At 55.7% G+C, this 17,338-nt stretch overlaps 1 protein-coding gene across 2 annotated transcripts in view; it reads right to left on the bottom strand.

Annotated features, from left to right (window-relative positions):
- Positions 1-16,831, bottom strand: part of Itpr3 (inositol 1,4,5-trisphosphate receptor type 3) — a 77,067-nt gene extending 60,236 nt beyond the window's left edge. For both annotated transcript variants that reach the window (XM_041634693.1, XM_041634694.1), the window contains exon 1: positions 16,471-16,831. In XM_041634693.1, coding sequence (XP_041490627.1) covers positions 16,471-16,559 — 89 coding nt within the window. In that variant the 5' untranslated portion in view covers positions 16,560-16,831. The remainder of the gene's footprint in view (positions 1-16,470) is intronic.
- Between the last annotated feature and the right edge of the window lie 507 nt (positions 16,832-17,338).

Below are 17,338 nucleotides of genomic sequence, written 5' to 3'. Positions count from 1 at the left end.
CCCCATTCACCCGTGCAACTACCTATCTACCTGTCCATGCACCCATCCACCCATCCCCCATTCACCCGTGCAACTACCCATCTACCTGTCCATGCACCATCCATGCACCTACCCAACCATCTCCCCATTCACCTGTGCAACTGCCCATCTACCTGTCCATGCACCCACCCACCCATCCCCCATTCACCCGTGCAACTACCTATCTACCTGTCCATGCACCCCTCCATGCACCCATCCAACCATCTCCCCATTCACCCGTGCAACTACCCATCTCCTGTCCATGCACCTATCCACCCATCCCCCCATTCACCTGTGCAACTACCCATCTACCTGTCCATGCACCTATCCACCCATCTCCCCATTCACCTGTGCAACTACCCATCTACCTGTCCATGCACCTATCCACCCATCTCCCCATTCACCTGTGCAACTACCCATCTACCTGTCCATGCACCCCTCCATGTACCTACCCAATACATACACCATCCATGCATCGCATCCACCTGTACATGAATCCATGCACCTACCCAACCATCCATCCACCTATGCTTCAAGTTCTCCATCCCAGTCTCCAGGAAGAGATGGTCATGGACCACTGTCGAGACCAGCTCTCTCTCAGCACTGTCGAGACCAGCTCTCTCTGGCCACTGTTGAAACCAGCTCTCCTCTCTCAGCACTGTCGAGACCAGCTCTCCTCTCTCAGCACTGTCGAGACCAGCTCTCTCTCAGCACTGTCGAGACCAGCTCTCTCTGACCACGGCCAAGACCAGCTCTATCTGACCACGGCCAAGACCAGCTCTATCTCAGCACTGCGCAGCATTATTCCTGAACTTCCACCAACTTCCCAGTGAAGAACTGGCCATTGGCACCATCTCACCAAGGAGAAACCAGCATCTAAACATTAATGGCTTCCTGAAGTCACAAGTTTCAAAGCCCGCTCCACTCTGCACACCCTGGTTGGCTAACCAGGTCTTAGGATGTGACCTCCACAAATTCTCTCAGGGGCCCGCTTCCTAGCAGAGCCCCACGTGATCCCAGCATCGCTCCAGATGTGGTCACTGCACTGTGGTTTTGAAGGTTCCTACACTTCAAAACACCACTCTGCCAAAGCCACAAACCGTAAGCCTAGGAGCCCTAACGGCCCAGTCAGCTTTCTAGTGCTGTGATAAACGTCATAACCGAGAGCAGCTTGGAGAGGAGAGGGTTCGTTTGGCATACACTTCCCTGTTCCAGGCCATCACTGAGGGAACTCAGTGCTGGAGCCGTGGAGGAATGCTGCTTACTGGCTTTGTTCATAGCTCATTCACTTTCTTCTTATACAATCCAGGACGACCTGTCCAGGAGCGACACCACCCACAGTGGACTAGGCCTTCCAAGATCAATCATTAATCAAGAAAACGCCGTGCGGACTTGCCTACAGGTCGTCTGATGGAGGCAGATTCTCAGTTAGGTGATATCTTCCCACATGACTTGTGTCAATTTGACGGAAACCAATCGGTATACCTACATTCTCCACCCTGGCTCTTCTCTACGCAGCCAAGGCATCTCGCCCGTGCCCATAGTCCCAGCTACCTCCTTTCAACACTTGCACCTCTACCCTGAGTCCCGGCAGTTGGTGCCCCATTGAGCTCCGTGGGACATCCGCACATTGCTGTCCTGGTCCTTACTGATAGGAAGAACCAATATAGGAGCTTCATTCCAGCTTCTGGTGACAGCCCCAACCCTAGCACCTTCGTGACTGGGGCAATGGATCACCTTTATTGTCATATTGGATTCTGCCCCGAGTCTCTATCCAAGCCCCAGAGCCACAGGAATGGCAGGAGGTCGGTCGGGTACCACACCTTTCACCTGGATTTCTATTAATGACTTTTGGAAAGCCCCTGAGGATGAGTCTGGGAAACCTTCCTGTGGTTAGAGATAGAAACTGCAGTCCTGACTTCCTTATCTGTTCCTGGCGGAGGAGGGGGCACAGAGGCTATTGATGGTCAATCAGTGATGTCATCAATCATACACTGATGGGTCAATACAAAAGGACTGAGCTCAGGGAGTGTCGGTCTGTGGTGACTGGAGGCTAGCGTGACCTAGAAGGGCATTTCTTCGTCCCATCCCATGCCTCGCCTTACCCACCTCTCCTGCTGGCTCATCTGAATTACTCTCTCGCTGTATTCTGACACAGGGTCTCTCTGCGTACCCCTGGCATAGACATGTGAGGCCAGAGGATATCTCACCAAAACGAATTCCCTCCTTCTACCATGTGGGTTCAAGATCAAACGCAGCTCATCGGGCTTGGTAGCAGGGACCATAGCCTTCCGAGCTATCATGTTAACCCTGCAGCTGTGTTGTTTAAATCTTTGTATGTGCATATGTGTACGTGTGCAGGACACGTGCGGAGGGCAGAGATGGACTTCCACCTTCTGGGAGTGGGTTCTCTCCATCCACCATGTGGGCTCACTTCCCAACTGAGTTAGCTCACCAGACCCTGAAATCAGTAATTATTAATTAAAACCCTCCCCCCATTACATTTATTAAGTCATCTCGTGTGTGTGTGTGTGTGTGTGTGTGTGTGTGTGTGTGTGTGTGGCAAGCACCTTTACCAACTGTGCCATCTCACCGGCCACAATAAATAGCTCTGCCGAGTTCTATGAGCCAATGTGGCAGGTCACCAAACATGAAGGCCTGTTCCAGGGTCCCCAGATTCACAGCTGTCAATCAGAAAAGCCAGAGGCCTGGACTGGTGACTTGACTGGCATGGAGAGCAGGAAAACGGCCCTCAGCCCGTGTCGGCTGGCGCTAACTCCACGCAGATGGTGTAGGAGTTCAGTCGAATAATAGGCCACCCTGCTGGTGGCCCGGGGAGCTGGAAAGCTGCCTGATGTTTGCATACACTATTTAATTTCCTAAAACTACTTTGCTATTATTTCCATTTTGCAAGCAGGGAGCCGGGGCATGGAAAGGTTAACAGAGCTGGCCCTTGAAGCCAAGCTGCCCAGTACTAGCAGGTGCTAGGAAAGCCCTCAACAGCGCCAGGCAGGGAAGGGGGCACAGGCTGCTCAGCCTCCCGGCCTCGGGCACTCTCCCCCATCAGCACTCACGCCAGCCACACTCACGGCCCCAGAAGGGCTAATATGTTCCCTGGCAGTTCCTACACTCCTGTCCCAAGGACACTCTCTTCTCAACCGCTCCTGTTCGTCCACCGAGTGGTCCTCCCATCACGACAACCCCACCCTTGCAAGCTCTTTGGCCAAAACTTCAGACCAACCCCAGCCCCTCTCTTCCAATAGCTGCAGCTATACGGCAAGGTCAAAGCCAGCCCACATTATAGGAAGAGACCCTGTCTCAAAGCAGGGTGGAGAAGACTGGGGGTGTAGCTCAGCTGGCTGAGTGCTTGCCCAGAGTGCTGGGGTTCAACCCCAGCACTGAATAAAATAACATGGTCGTGGATGTCTGCAATCCCAGCAGGCAGGCAGATGCAGGAGGATCCGAATCAAGGCTATCCTTTATTGCAAAGTGAATCCCAGACCAGTCTGGACTAGGTGAGATCCTGTCCCAGACCGCAACAGAAGCAGAACCCAGGCTTTTCTCATCACCTCTGGCGCCATCCCCAGTCCAGGACTTTCCAATCTCAACTGTAACCGCCTCTCCCCTCCCCGCCTCCTCCTGTGCCTGCCTGTTCCCTACAGAAAACAAAGGGAAGTCAAGGTTGAGGGCGCACCCCCTCAGCCTGCATGGTCCTTGACCCATCCTCAGCACCACAAATTGGACAAAAAGGTTAAGTCAGATCAGGTCAGCACCATGATCCTCCGGAATCAACCTCATGAGTAACCACAGGGGTGGCAGCGGGGAAGGTGGCTGCCACCATGCCTGAGTTGGAGCCATAAAACAAACATGGTAGAATAACCAGCTTCCTAAAGTCGTGTTCTGACTTCCTCCTGGCCCACTCTGGTTCAGCCCCACAGCCTTCGTAGCTCCTCAAGCTTATAGGGACTGTAGCCCCGCCCCTTCCTGTCTCAGTACCCTTTGCTTCCAGATACCCTCACTTCGGGCAAGCCCTAGTTCAAAGGATCCACCCACAAAGACCCTCTCCCCCACCCCTTTTTAAATTGTGCACTGTAGGCCGGTTTGGTGGCACACACGTGTTAATTCCACTTCTTGGGAAGTAGAGGCAGGAGGATCAGGAGTTCAAAGTCATCTCTAGCTACATAGCAAGTTCAAGGCCAGCCCAGGCTACGTGATCTAACATGGCGTTACATGACATGGGGCTCCCCCATAAACAGAAAATGTAATCAGTGGCTGCTTCGCTCTGGCTCTGACCTGGTCCCGACTAGTCTCACTGCCGTTGGTGGCATGCAGATCCTGTAAGGACAGGGGTGCACATGTGCCCTCTGCATCCCCGGTGCCCAGACCTGCAGTGCAGGCCGCATAGAATGCATACTGAGTAGGTGAAATAATTCCTTCTACCAGCTGTGGAGAGACCTGAGCCAGGAAAGACAGGGTCCCTGCCTCGGGGAGTTAAGACCCACACACTGAGACGGGTAAGGACAGAAGGGTATGTATGCACTGGTGCCAACTGGTGGCACCACCACGGTGGATTCTGTCTGGACTTGGGATGGGGAAGGTCAGAGTGCAGCCAACAGACCAGGTGTGTGAGGACCTGGGAGCTGCTGGGGCCTTGAATAATGCATAGAATTTCCTGTAAGACAGCGTATGAATCAGGCCAGCTGGCGGGCTCTCAGCAAAGCCAGAAGGGAGGGGATACAGACATTGTGGCAGGAGGGAGAGACACTGACCAGGGTCTACACAAGCCCCTGCCAAGCGTTCTAGAGCCTTGAGGAAATGTGAAAGTCATATGGGGGCAGTCCTACTGCCTACTCTTGGCCAGTATACAAGGCCTTGTGGGAAGGGGGAGTGGGAAAGGTCCGAGCACCCTCCCTCAGTAAAACCTACCTTCATCCCTGAGACCCCGCCTGGGTCACTCCAGCAGGCTATGCAAATGAGCGTACACACGTGTTTGTCTAGTGGGCGGCACAGATCAGCCTGGCTATGTTTACATGGCTGTCTATCTGTCCCCGTCCCCATCGGTCAGCTTCTGTAGCCCACACAGAGCCTGGGGTCTTCTGAGCAGGGAGAACACATGAGGCTACTCAGAGCCACACATAGGCAGAGAAGGAAATCAGCCCAGAAGCCGAAGGCTAGGGGCCAACAGCAGCCGTGGAGGAGCTGCCCCCTGAGTGTGGAGACACAGAGGAGGGGCAGGGGATCTTTAGGGCGAGAAGCCCAGCACCCCACTGGGATCCATCAACACCCCCCACCAGAGGCATCTCGGGGATGGCGCCCTGCTCTTCTCTTTTTTTAAGATTTATTTTAGCCGGGCGGTGGTGGCGCACGCCTTTAATCCCAGCACTCGGGAGGCAGAGGCAGGCGGATCTCTGTGAGTTCGAGACCAGCCTGGTCTACAAAGAGAGTTCCAGGACAGGCTCCAAAGCTATAGAGAAACCCTGTCTCGAAAAACCAAAAAAAAAAAAAAAAAAAAAAAGATTTATTTTATTCATTAGAGAGATAGCTTAGTGGTTAAGAGCACTGGCTACAATCCTAGGTTTGATTCCCAGAACCTACACAGTGGCTCACAACCATCTGTAACTCCAGACACAAGGGATCTAACGCCCTCTTCTGGCCTCCACTGGCACCAGGCACACAAGTACTACAGACATACATGTGGGCAAAACATCCACATACATGAAAGTATTAAAAACTAATAAAAATGCCAGGGGTAGCACATGCCTTTTATCCCAGCACGCAGGAGGCAGAAGCAGGCAGATCTCTGTGAGTTCGAGGCCAGCCTGGTCTACAGAATGAGTTCTAGGACGGCTAAAGCTGTTACACAGAGAAACCATGTCTCTAAAAACCAAATTATAATAAGCTCATACGTATGTGTGCACGTGTGTGCAGGTGTGTGTGCCACATGTGTTCGGGTATGGACATGTGCCACACGTGCGTGGGTATGGACATGTGCCACACGTGCGTGGGTGTGAGCGTGCGTCACACGTGCGCAGGCGTGAGCTGTGCCATGTGTGCGCAGGCGTGAGCTGTGCCACGCGTGCGCAGGCGTGAGCTGTGCCACGCGTGCGTAGGCGTGAGCTGTGCCACACGTGTGCAGGTGTGAGCTGTGCCACGTGTGCGCAGGTGTGAGCGTATGCCACGTGTGTGCAGGTGTGTGTGCCACATGTATTTGGGTATGGACATGTGCCACACGTGCGTGGGTGTGAGCATGCGCCACGTGTGTATGCAGGTGTGAGCTGTGCCACGTGTGTATGCAGGTGTGAGCTGTGCCACGTGTGTATGCAGGTGTGAGCTGTGCCACGTGTGTATGCAGGTGTGAGCTGTGCCACGCGTGCGCAGGTGTGAGCTGTGCCACGCGTGCGCAGGTGTGAGCTGTGCCACGCGTGCGCAGGTGTGAGCTGTGCCACGTGTGCAGGTGTGAGCTGTGCCACGTGTGCGTAGGTGTGAGCTGTGCCACGCGTGCGCAGGTGTAAGCGTATGCCACGTGTGGTGCAGGTCCCATGGAGCCTGTAAGGGGGCGTCTAACCCGCTGCAGCTGCAAACACAGGTGGTTGTCTCCACATATTCATGCTGAGAACTAAATCCCCATCCTCTACAAAAGCAGAACACACACTCAACCCACTGCTGAGCGTCTCTGGCATCTCCAGACTCCAGAGAACCCTAGCACCTCTACAAGCCTCACCTCTACTCTTCTTGAGCAGTACAACTGAAGCACCCCAAGCCAGTGCTACCTGACCAAGCGGGAGAGGGTGAAGCCACTAACAGATAATCCGGAAAGCCCTTATCAGATGGGCTACCAGGAAACCGGGACCAGAAGCAGGCCTGAAGACACCAGACAGGTAATTTTGGTGACAGCCGAGAAAAGGGCCCCCAGATTGCCAACTGGGCCTTGGTTCCACATACCCCACCCAGTCCCAAGCGAAACTCCCCACGTCCAACCACCCACCATCACCGAGGGAGGTGAGCATGGCCTCGCCCCAGCCTGCCTCAGCAGCTACAGCAGGAGCACTGAGCCTGGGCTGGATGCCCAGAGTGGGTGGAGACCCACAAAGGCTCCCCTACTTCTCCCCACCCAGTGGTACTGCAGCTCTAGGTACAGCACCCATATCCCCTCGTGGGGGGCAGCTGTGTTTATCACACCAGTCCAGCTGGCACCAGAACCCATGCCAACTCCTCAGCTCCCCCCCCCCACCCAGGATCCCTCTGTCTGAGGTCCCCTACTCTCCACCCTGGTCTTACTGTCAATTCCCCTCACTTGGTCAGGAGTCTCCTCCAATCCTGCCCCCTCCAAGGGCTCAGCTGGACCCCTAACACCCACCTACCCTCAGCTGGCAGCCGACAGCACCCAGGCTGAGGTCACATCAGATCGACCCTCCGATGTGCTGAGTTCTATAATCTACACATCATTTTTACATCCGGTTTCTTACTCTATTCTTTGTGCTGTCCAGGGTGGCCGGGCAGGAGCCACCTGGGCTATACAGTTGGCGAGACAGATGACGGGGTACACGCGTCCACACACACAGACAGTCAGACTCTATTCATCAGCAAAGCCTTGGTGAGAGCGTGATCTACCCTCAGGGAGTCGTGCCCACCCTGCTAAGTGCCCATGTCCACACCTGCTCATCAGGCCCCGACCACACAGAAGCCCTAAAGACAGGCCCTGCTGCTAGCCTTCTATCCACGGGGCAGCACAGGCCTGCCTGGACACAAGACGGAGGGGCGGGGATCCAAGGCCGCCCACGAGCAGAGCCACCCTGGACCCGGGGAAGGACCCAGCTTGCTCTAGAAAGTCAAGAAAGCACTTGAAATACTCAGGGAGCCTGGACCCCAAGACCTTGGTCTAAGGAAGGCTTCGTCTCAGGACCTGCTTGGCCCATTTGGCGCACAGTGGACTTTGAGATCCAGGTGGAAGCCATGGGAAAGGCAGCCGGGTGGGTCGGAGCAGGCTGGAGATTAGATAAGGAGGAGGAAGGGCTCCAGAGAGAAGTAGGGCAGTGCCTCCCTGGGAGCCTGACTCAAAGTCTACACTGACCAGCTCAGCCACCGACAGAAAACAGCACAGGCAGCGGGAAGCCCCCAAGAGGCCCCCCCCCCCCATCCGTAGTGGACCCAGGGAAGGAGAGAACCATAGCCGAGTTGCATACAAGGTACACACAGTGGCAGCTCCCAGCCCAGGTGTCCTGCACACAAGCCCAGGGCACTAGCTACCCCTCCAGAGCCAGTGGCGCAGGAGAAGGCCACTTCCATCAGCAGGCACCCTGAGACAATCCAGATGAGTAGTAGGGATCCGGGGAGGTCTGGGGAGCCCTCTCCAGACATTCAGAGCTGTGCCTGTTGGATAGGATCTGATGTTGGAAGAGAAACTCAGACTCAAGCAGGGTGGTGGTGCGCACGCCTTCAATCCCAGCACTCAGGAGGCAGAGGCAGGTGGATCTCTGAGTTGGAGGCCAGCCTGGTCTACAAGAGCTAGTTCCAGGACAGTCAGGGCTACACAGAAACCCTGTCGCAAAAAAAGCAAATAAATAAATAAATAAAAGAAAAAAGAAAAAGAAACCCAGACTCATTGGCTTGAGTCTTAGACTACTTCCTCTCTTTCACACATAACACAAACACACACACACACACACACACAGCATCCCTTTCTTTACCGATGCCCATCGGCATAAAGAAGCCACCCTGTGGCACATGAGGGGCCAGGTAGTATATGGACCTTACAGAATTCAACATCAGAACAGCTCATGGCTTCAGGGAGCTCAGGGACAAGAGGGGACAATAAGCTCTGAACTCTGAATCTCCCCAGAAGGGCCACAAAGATGGCTGAGCTTGGCTCAGAAGTAACGATTCCAGCCAGGGTTCCCAGGGGTCCTCTGCCACAGGCCTGGGTTTCCGGCTCAGCAGCATCAGGTGGGCCACTGTGTGCACAGGAGGGCACATCTATGAGGGGCACCAGAAGGAAAACGGGACCAAAGGGAGGACGAACTCTGCTGGCCTCTCCTCAACTCCGAGCCCTCTGGGCCTGCAGTCTATCACACAGGAGCAATGCCCAGCTTGCCCCATCTGCAGAGTAGAGGTGCCTCAGCAGGGCAGAACTTCAGGCCCAGCACACCCCCTCCAGACCTCCTCAGAGTTCTCTGGGAAACTGACCGGGAGGCATGGAGCCCAAAGCCAGATGCTGGGGACTCAACGGCAAGTGGGAGGCATAAGGGCCAAACACTGACCACGCAGGATCCCGGGTGAAAGCGGAGGTTCAAGGCACACTGAGCGACTGGACCATGGACTGAGATCACAGGATGCTGTTGGGACCCAGCACTGTTGGTCCATGTGAGCATAGAAGTTTATTTCTTTTGAGACATGGTCTCACCGTGTAGCCCTGGCTGGCCTGGAACTCAGAAATCCACCTGCTTCTGTCTCCTGAGTACTGAGATTAAACACATACACAGATGGGTTTTGGTGAGACAGAGATTCGTGCAGCACAGCCTAGCTGCAAAGGCTGACCTAGAACTCACGGTCTCCTGCCTCTGTCTCACAAGTGCAAGGATTGCAGGTGTCACCACGCCGTATTTTCTAGGGTGCTGGGGATGGGACTCAGGTCTCCACATATGCCCTTAAGCACTGTACCAACTGAGCCACACCCCCAGTCCCACCTAGAGATAGCTTTCCCTAAAATGTAGGTGGTTCTCAGCTGCAAGTGAGGGGCTCAAGGGAGGGCAGAAGCTATCCATGATTGATAGCCCGTGACCACAGCCATCCACGTCACTGGCGTCATCCTGAGGATATCTGACTTTCCTATTTCTGACCCATGTCACCAAGTTATCTCCTACTGGACACTTGGAGACTGGCTGTCCAAAAGACTGGAGGAAGGGCCGATGGCCAGCTGGCTGAAGGAGAGATGCGGGAAGGATTTGCTAACCAAATAAGCACCTGCAGCAGCTGCAGGCTGAGATTTGTTTGCTGCCCCTGCCTCTGCCCACCTGCCGGCTAAAACCTCCCTGCAACTAGGATCGCTTGCTGCAGGTTCTCCTGTCACCTCAAGGACAAGTCTCATCAGTGAAGCCCCACCCACCTGACACCCTCCACCACAGGTGGGGGCTAATCTCACTTCTGCCCCCACCAACTCCTCTCCCATAGGCCCTACAGCATTCCTCTGACCCCAGGCTCCCAACAGCCTGGCATCCAGGCCCTGGGCTGGGCAGCCTGCTGGCTCAGGGACCTCAGAGCTCACACTCCTCCAAGCTGAAGCAGTAGAGATTCTTCTCCCTCCCTCAGGCCTCCACCCCTCCCTGCTCCCAGCCCCTGCTCCAAGGGAGGGGCCCCAGCTGTCTGCAGAAGGCAGGGCTAGAGGTGGATGTCCCCACAGATTCCAGCTGTGTGTACAAGATTATCGAAACCCAGAAACCTGCCCCCAAGATGAAAGCTGGTGTGACCCCACCCTTCAGTCTGGCTTCTCTACCCACCCCCAACCCAAGCCACCACCCATTGGGCCGAGCCAGGGAGGGGACACAGGGTCAAGAATGTAGGGCAGGGCAGTGTGGGCACTGATTAAAGCAGAATTTCTCAAGGCCAAACTGCTGGCTTTGGCCTGAGACCCTGGAGAAGTGGGGGCTGCAGAAGTGGGGCGCTCCATGCTCCACAGACCCCTTTGCCACCCCGCAGGGACATCGCACTCTTGGGCCACTGCACGGGACCTCCACCACACCCAACCAGGAGGGCGGAGGCTTTCACTCCCCAGCGGCCCGTGCTGCAGTCATAAGCACGTGACATGAAGTGGGTCAGACCCTCAGTGGCACAGGCCTGCCTCCGCCACCAGACAAAAGCATGGCACGAAGCTAGGAGCCGCCGAGAGGCAAAAAGTAGGCCTTCCCTTTGATCTCTGTCCAGCTAACTCAACAGGTGTCCAGACATGTGAGCTCCAGGATGCTCAGGGCAAAATCTGAAGATTCACAGGCAGCTCAGGTGGTTGGTACTGAGGGATGCTCTCCCGAGTTAGGGGCCTCCTAGCACAACAGAGGGCAATCATGGCCACAGAAGACAGGGTACAAAGCAGGGGCTCAGCTTGGCTTGATTGTAAATGCTTCGCGCTCACAAGCTAGTGGCCCAGAAAGGGCGCCCATAAGCCACGGCAGCACCATTACCGACAGCTCTTAATTTGAGTTGTTTCAATTTTCTCCAGGGAACAATTTTTTTTTTCTTAAATCAGGAAAAAAATGGTTGTTTTGTTTTGTTATTTTGTTTTTTCCAAAACCCAAGTTTGCAAACATGGGGCTGGCTGAGGCTAAGCCACTGTCTGGGCCGAGGAAGAGAAGTGTAGTACCTCCTCCCATGGAGTCAGGTCTGAGACACACCTGGGGAACACAGGCAGTTTGGGGGGACGTCCTTCCTCCAGTGGAGTCAGGTCTGAGACACACCTGGGGAACACAGGCAGTTTGGGGGGACGTCCTTCCTCCAGGAATTACAAGGCCTCACTTAAGGCCCAAAGGGCCCAGGGAGTTATCGTATCAGCTCAGACTAGAACCTGGTCCAGAAACAGTGCCCGGCACACAGTAGGCACCTTGAAGAAAGTTTCCTGAATGGCTTCATGAAGTCCCCCGAGAGCAAAGAGACATTCTGAGCTGAGGAGCAGGCAGCCCATGCAGACAGGCTCCTCACAGCTGCTTAGGGCCCCAGGGACACATGCAGGAAACTGGGTAGGATGGTGCTCACCTGAGATCACAACACATGGGCGCTCCAGGCACAATTTTAAAGTCAGCCAGGGCTACGCAGCAAGGCTGTCTCAAAAGACTAGACGGTCTCATCTAAGGGGGTCATCTGTGCTGTGCTCATCAGTGACGCAACCCAGTAAGGGCTTCAAATAATAATAAATATAAGTAAAAAATAATCCCAGGAGTCTGAAAGCTTCAACAGTACCCACAGTTGAGTATCCGTCATGGAGCTGGGACAGACTGCGGAGCTGGGAGCTGAACCCTGCACTCACTTGGCCAGCATTCTCCCGCCAAGCTGCAGTCCCAGCTGCCTTTCACCTTTGACCTTGCAGTTAGTCCTCCTGTGTCCAGCTCCGCACAGGCCTGTGTCACTACATCCTACAGCTGAGAGCTAGATTGTCCAAGACAGTCCCAGGTACAGCCTGAGCACCTTGGGGAATGTGCAGGGCGGAGCTGCAGAGAAGACTCAGCAGTTAAAAGTGGTACTGCTCTTGCAGAGGACCCAAGCTCAGTGCCCAGGGCCCACGCTGGGCACTTACAATCCCATGAACTCCAGCACCCATGCTGGGCAGCTCACAATCTCATGAACTCTAGCACTCACACTGGGCAGCTCACAATCCCGTGAACTCCAGCACCCACGCTGGGCAGCTCACAATCCCGTGAACTCCAGCACCCACGCTGGGCAGCTCACAATCCCGTGAACTCCAGGTGCCAGGGGGATCCAATGCCCTGTTCTGGACTCATGCATGCCCCCCCACGCATACACACATTCTCTCTCTCTCTCTCTCTCTCTCTCTCATAATTAAATCTTTTTTTTTTCCTTCCTTATATGGGGCCTCACTATGTAGTCCTGGCTGTCCTGGAACTTGCCCTGTAGGTAGACCAGGCTGTCCTTGAACTCACAGAGATCTACCTGCGTCTGCCTTCAGTGCTGGGATTAAGGGTGTGCGCCATTACACCCGGCATTAAATCTTTTTTACAGAGAAAGAATAGATACACAAGGTGTGCTGGGGATGTAATCCGTCTGTCAGAACCCTAGCATGGGGTTTGATCCCAAAATGGGGGTGCAGGGGGTTACTCTGAGAAGGCAGAGTTGTGGAAATACCTAGTTAGTGAGAGGTCCCGGTCCAGGAACCATGTAGGAACCTGAGCTCCTCACACTTCCCCTCCATGCTTCAGGGGCCTGATTTCCAGTACCCACACTCCCAAGATATGTTAGGTAAGAACAGAAGGGGACAGAGGTTGCTACAGGAGGGGCCCTCAACCTTATGTGCTGACTACCCCACGATGGGATGACCCAGGTGCTGAGACCCCCCCACTCCAAAGTGACCCCAGGCCTTTCATGGGCAGCAAAGGTTCCCTGACAAACTTCACCTGCGCCCCAGCTCAATCCCTGGGGCCCTCGGCCACCCTGGGACCCTCACAGGTCCCCCCTGCATTCTCACAGCAGCCTTCTCCAGCAGCTGGCCTACAGCCTCATCAACCCTTCCCCCTCCTCCTCCCTGATTTGCAGCTCTGGCCTGTGCTGCCTCTACCTGGGTGAGGGGCGAGGCCAGCCATGGCCATGCTTCCCTGCCAGGAACAGGTGTGGGCCGCTTCCCTGAGTCTCAGCCTCCTCCAGGATCCACTCCCCAGACCCCTCCCAGCCTCCCAACCCAGTTAATATACAATCTTCATGGGACCTCTAATTACCAAGAGGTTTGAACTGGCTATCTGGAGTGCTCAGGCCCAAACCCCATGCTGTACCTCAACCAGAGCTCCCCCCACACCTCCCCAGCCGGGGACGCCTGTCTTCAACAAACTCATTCCGCAGGCTCTAACAGAAAGCCAGACGCTACCCTGGGCACCGACAGCCTTGGGAAAGACTACAGGACCAGAGTTAAGAATGGAGGCAGAGAGACCCTGAGTGAGACAGAGCCTCTGGGAGCCTCTTCTAGCCCTGGGGATGTAATTAAAACGCAGTATTAAAGCCCAAGGTACAGCTCGGTGGCAGAGCATGGGCCCTGCCTGACAAACGCACCTAGCATGTGCAGTTAGCATGCCTGAGACCAGCAGGCACACCCAGCATGCCTCAGACCAGGGTCCACATTCCAGCACTGTGGAAAAGGCACCAAAAGCATGGAGATCCTGGTTTAGTCAGACTGAACATGCAGGCTCTCAGAGTCTGTCTACTAAGCTCCACCTTTTAGATTGCTGCCCTGTTTCTGTTTGTTTGCTTGCTTTTTTAAAGACAAGCTCTTTATAGCCCAGGCTAGCCTTCAGCTCCTTATATAGCAGAGGCTATCTTTCAATTCACCATCTCCCTGCTACCACTTCCCAGGTGCTGGGATTACAGACCCCACTCCACAGGACTATGCAGTTCCTGGGATGCTGCGGCCTGGGACTGGAGAGTCCGCTTTGGGTGCACTGAGAGATTTAGCTCATTCTCCATAGCGAAGTCTCCATCAGCTGTAAGCCCAGCTCCCTTCTTCACAGGTCACCGGCATGGTGCAGCCTCTGGGATGGCACTGCCAGGGCCTACCCTGCCCTGCAAGCATTAGCCAGGCCTTCGGGGGGGCCTACAGGAGCCTGATTCTCACTAAGGAACAGTTTGAAAATGTCACAGAAAAAAACAGGGTTAATTTTGCCCTAGAAGGTGGGGTCTCAGCTCTTTCAAAAGAGGCCACTTTGGGTTAGGTCTCAAGGGTGGGACAGATTTACTCAGGTGGCAGGCACACTGGAGCAAAGGTAAAGAGACCAGGGGGCGGTTCCAGGAAATGCACCTGAACTTCTGGCCAGGTGAGCGCAGATTAGGCCTAGGCCTGAACACCAGGCCAGGCTAGGAAGGCATTTGTCCATCCTCTGGGGGGAGTTGCATAGGAAGCAGCACCCTGGGGTCAAGGCTCTCAGATGTCCCTGAGGTCCAGGTGGACTAAAGGTAACAGCTTCTGGGGCAGGAAGGGCTGGTGGGAAGAAAGTGCCCTGAAATGGGAGCAGAGACTGAAGGCATGGCTCAGAGCTTAAGAGACCAGCCTCTCTGGCAGCGGACCTGGGTTCATCCCCAGCACCCACAAAATGGCTCACACCCATCTGCAACTCCAGTCCCAGAGGATCTGACACTCTCTTCTGGCCCCCACAGCCACCAAGCAGCCACATGGTACACAAACATACATATAAGCAAAACACCCATACACATCAAATAAAATAAAAGAGCGAGCATACAGAGGGACTCCCAAATGAGGGAGACAGTCTGAGGGTGGGAAAGGGGGCTTAGACCCTTCCCTTGGCTCCGTTAATCTTCAAGATGCTTTAAGGCCGTCCTGAGCCAGACACATCAGTAAAAGAAATAGCTATTTTTCCAAAATGCTGCAGAGTTCAGGGGGAAGAAGGGGGTCCCTACTCTGGCTTCACACCTCCGCACACACACGCCCTGTCCCACAGATAAGAAATGCTGACTGTGGACCTCTCCCCACCCCCCCAGGGCCCTGGCACTGCTTTGAGCCAGGCCCACAAAGATGCTGGCCAGATGTGGCTCCACCCCTCCTCTCGGGGTAACTTCAGAAGAGAAGGCTGATGGGGAGGTGTGTTCAGGAATCTACGGCTGACCCAGGAGGTGTGTAGGAGAGCCTGAAGGATGCTGGGAAGGGACAGGAATGCTGGAACTCCCATCTAGGCCTCCTCTGGCAGAGAGGCCCTTGTGGTTTCTCCTCCCTGCAGCACACTGAATTCCAACCACGAAGTGGAGAAACCCAGTGAGCAGGGAGCTTCCCACCTGCTAGACCAGTGTAGGGCTAACCTCGGATTGAGGCTAATCACCCACACACACACACACACTTCTAAAGCCCCCCCAGAGGAGTCACCCTCTGGGCAGCTAGGTGTTGCTGGGAAAGATGAGACCACAGAACATTCTCCCCACACACTCGCCGTGAGCACTGAAAATGGGCAAAAGAACTAGACCCTGGCCTGCAGTCCCCTCCACGCCTCCAGCAGCAAGGTGCCCAGGGGCTCTCCCAACTCTCCCAGCTCAGAGACCTGGCCCCAGCCTGGGATGGAATCAATTCCCTGCTTACCCAGCGCAGACCCTGGGGGGTGGCAGCCAGAATTAATTAATGTTTGCAAAGCGCTCTAAAGAACCTGGGACCAGGGGCGCCAGAGTTGCTGCACAGGAAATTGACGGGGAGAAGGGGGGAAGAGGGGGCCAGCTGGCCAAGACCTGGGTTGCCTGGACTGGGAGGGTAAAGAAAACACTCCTACGAAAGCAGGGATGGGGCACAAGGAGAGTCAGAAGGTGCTACCCATCAAAAACCGATTCAGGATGGGGCCATAGAGGCGAGTGCCAGGCTCCAGCCTGAAGCAACCCTTGCACCCCACCCCCAATCCCAACCAAGCACACCCAGGCCCTCTCCAACTCAGGCCCCAGACACCTGCCACCTGCACCTCCCCGGGACCACTTGCCGAGGAAGTTCAAATCCCTCGGTCACCAGTAAAGAAAAGAAGTGTGCCAGAAGTGGCGGGCTTAGTGGGCCCTGATGCCTACTGAGAACTCCCTAGGGCGCCAGACTGCTACCTGAGCAAACAGCGCACTTCCTTTCTCTAAGAGAGGGAGGCCAGCGTCCCTTCGCTTCTGGAGTCTGGGGCGCCCAAGCCCACCATCGAGAGGCAGGAACTGGGCATCAGGAGACACGCAGCTGTACAGTGGCCCCGACGCCCCCCTCTTTGCCCTAGGCTCACTCACCCCAAAGTGCTGATGAAGCCATTGACTGAGCCCTCGGCGTACAGAGACACTATGTCCCCGATGTGAAGAAAGCTAGACATTTCGTTCATGGCTTCGGCCCTCCGGGGCTCGAGGCGGCAAGGTTGCACACGAGCGAGCTGCCAGGCTCGGCGCAGAGGACTGCAGCGCGCTGGGTGGAGAGGGGTGCAGTGCCACCTCGCAGCCCGGCGACCCGGACGATCGGGGCAGCCGGGGCAGGCTGGCGGCCACCGGAGCGCGAGGAGGCGCGGTGCGGCCCGGGTCCGGGTGAGGAGGTGCCCGCGTCTCTGAGCGCCCGGAGCCCTCCAACCCGGCCCGGCCCGCGCGTACCTGCAGCTGGGAAGGAGCAGGAAGTCTGGGGCCGCCACACACATGCAAATCCCGCCCGGGAGGCGGGGAGGCCACACCCCGGCCCGCCCCCGCTGCGGCTCCCACGTGCACCCGCCCCTGGGGCTTTGCCTCCCCGACAGCCTGCGCGCGCGCCTTGGTCCCCAAAAGCGTCCCGCGCACTGCCGGAGGACCCCGGGACCTAGTGTGCTTCCTAGACGGCTGTCCGCCCGCACCGCGCTGCACTTCGCGGCTCCCCACCCTCGGAGATCCCCAGAGCGCCTCTCCCGTGGCCCACGCGGTGGAGCACACCGGGAACTTGGCCACGGTCACCCAGCTGAGAGCCGTCTTGAGCCTGGACGCACGCTCAAGCCCTTAGCGTTGCAAATCAGGATTCATTTCTCTCAACATGAAAAGCCTTCATTGCACAATAGAAAGTGCTTGGACTTGGAGGGGAAATGAACCAAAGGGGTGGGTTTTATTTTTGTTGTTGGGTTTTGTTTTGTTTTTTCTCTCTCTCATT

Source organism: Microtus oregoni, unplaced genomic scaffold, assembly GCF_018167655.1.
Source record: "Microtus oregoni isolate MIOR12 unplaced genomic scaffold, Mior012 000046F_ref0000063, whole genome shotgun sequence".
NCBI lineage: Eukaryota > Metazoa > Chordata > Mammalia > Rodentia > Cricetidae > Microtus > Microtus oregoni.
The sequence above is the reverse complement of the archived record's forward strand: the minus strand, read 5'-3'. Positions and strand labels throughout refer to the sequence as shown.